Raw genomic sequence first — 1,078 nt, forward strand, 5'->3', positions numbered from 1 at the left:
CGGTTCACATGGTCCCCTCGGGGCGCTAGGGGCGACGCCATAACCAGTACCACCCGGAGCGCCACGGGCGCGCCCAGCGCCCTTAGCTGCACCGCCGGCAACAGCCCCTGCTCTCCCCACTCTCGCTTCTTCCGCCCGCACACGGCCCCGCCCCTTTTATAGAGCTTTATTTGCATCTCTATGCGCCGATTGGCCGCGCAGGGCTGGAGCCGCTGGCCGCAGGCGCACCGCAGCCAATCAAAGCGGCGCGCTTTGTCCAGCCCCGCTGCCCTAGTCGGTAGGCAGCTGGCGGGGCGTGGCGAGCCGGCGTGGACCCCAGCTCCGCCTCTGCGCGACCCCCTCAGGGGAGGCACAACAGGGGGCGGTGACCCTAGAGCTGAGGCTGGGGTGCGCTGGTTTCCCTCCGTACCCTGAACAACGCCCCCAGGTCAGCTGTGCGCGAGCAGGAGCTCATCCATCCATCCATCCACCCACCTATGTGCATCCACATTTGGGTTCACCAAGTGCCTCCCCAGAGGAGCGCTGAGTGCTGAGAGCTGAGTCCTGGACATGGCGGGCAAAGTCAGTCAAGCCCGTGGTCTCCAGACTGGAGGGGACCCCGGGTCTGGACTGGCGTGGCTGTAGAGCCCCGGAAGTGGGAGCCCATAGGGCAACTGGGGCGGGAGCGGGCCGTGGCCCCCTCGCGTTCCTTGCGGACTTGTGTGTCTGGACACCGCCCTCCCCTCCGCCGCCCCCCGCCTGCGCGGGGATCCTAGTGGGGCGGGGTTCGTCGGCTTTGCCGCACCTCCAGGCTCCCCTTCTCTGGTCATTCTCCCCACCTCGTCCTTCCCTCCTCTGCCCCGCAGCCCCCACAGCTGGACACCATCCCGTCCCCCCTTGAGCCTCTATCTCCCCCTAATCCTAATCCTTCGGTCCTTCGGTCCCCCTTGGACTTCCCTTTCCCCTCTTAGCTCCACGCCCACCCTCCCCGGTCGCAGCCCCCCTTTTCCTATCCCCATCCCAGCTCACCTCCTGCCCCCTGATTATTCCCCACCTCCAGCCCTTCCCTGGTCCCCATCCCTGGTCCTTCGCCTGGCCA

General features: G+C 67.3%; 1 protein-coding gene across 1 annotated transcript in view; it reads right to left on the reverse strand.

Annotated features, from left to right (window-relative positions):
- The window catches only part of HES6 (hes family bHLH transcription factor 6), a 4,674-nt gene extending 3,617 nt beyond the window's left edge, over positions 1-1,057 (reverse strand). The window contains exon 1 of the mRNA XM_005863733.2: positions 1,009-1,057. Within this exon, the coding sequence (XP_005863795.1) occupies positions 1,009-1,057 (49 nt within the window). The remainder of the gene's footprint in view (positions 1-1,008) is intronic.
- Positions 1,058-1,078: the final 21 nt, after the last annotated feature.

The sequence above is a fragment of the Myotis brandtii genome, unplaced genomic scaffold (genome assembly GCF_000412655.1).
Source record: "Myotis brandtii unplaced genomic scaffold, ASM41265v1 scaffold180, whole genome shotgun sequence".
Lineage (NCBI taxonomy): Eukaryota > Metazoa > Chordata > Mammalia > Chiroptera > Vespertilionidae > Myotis > Myotis brandtii.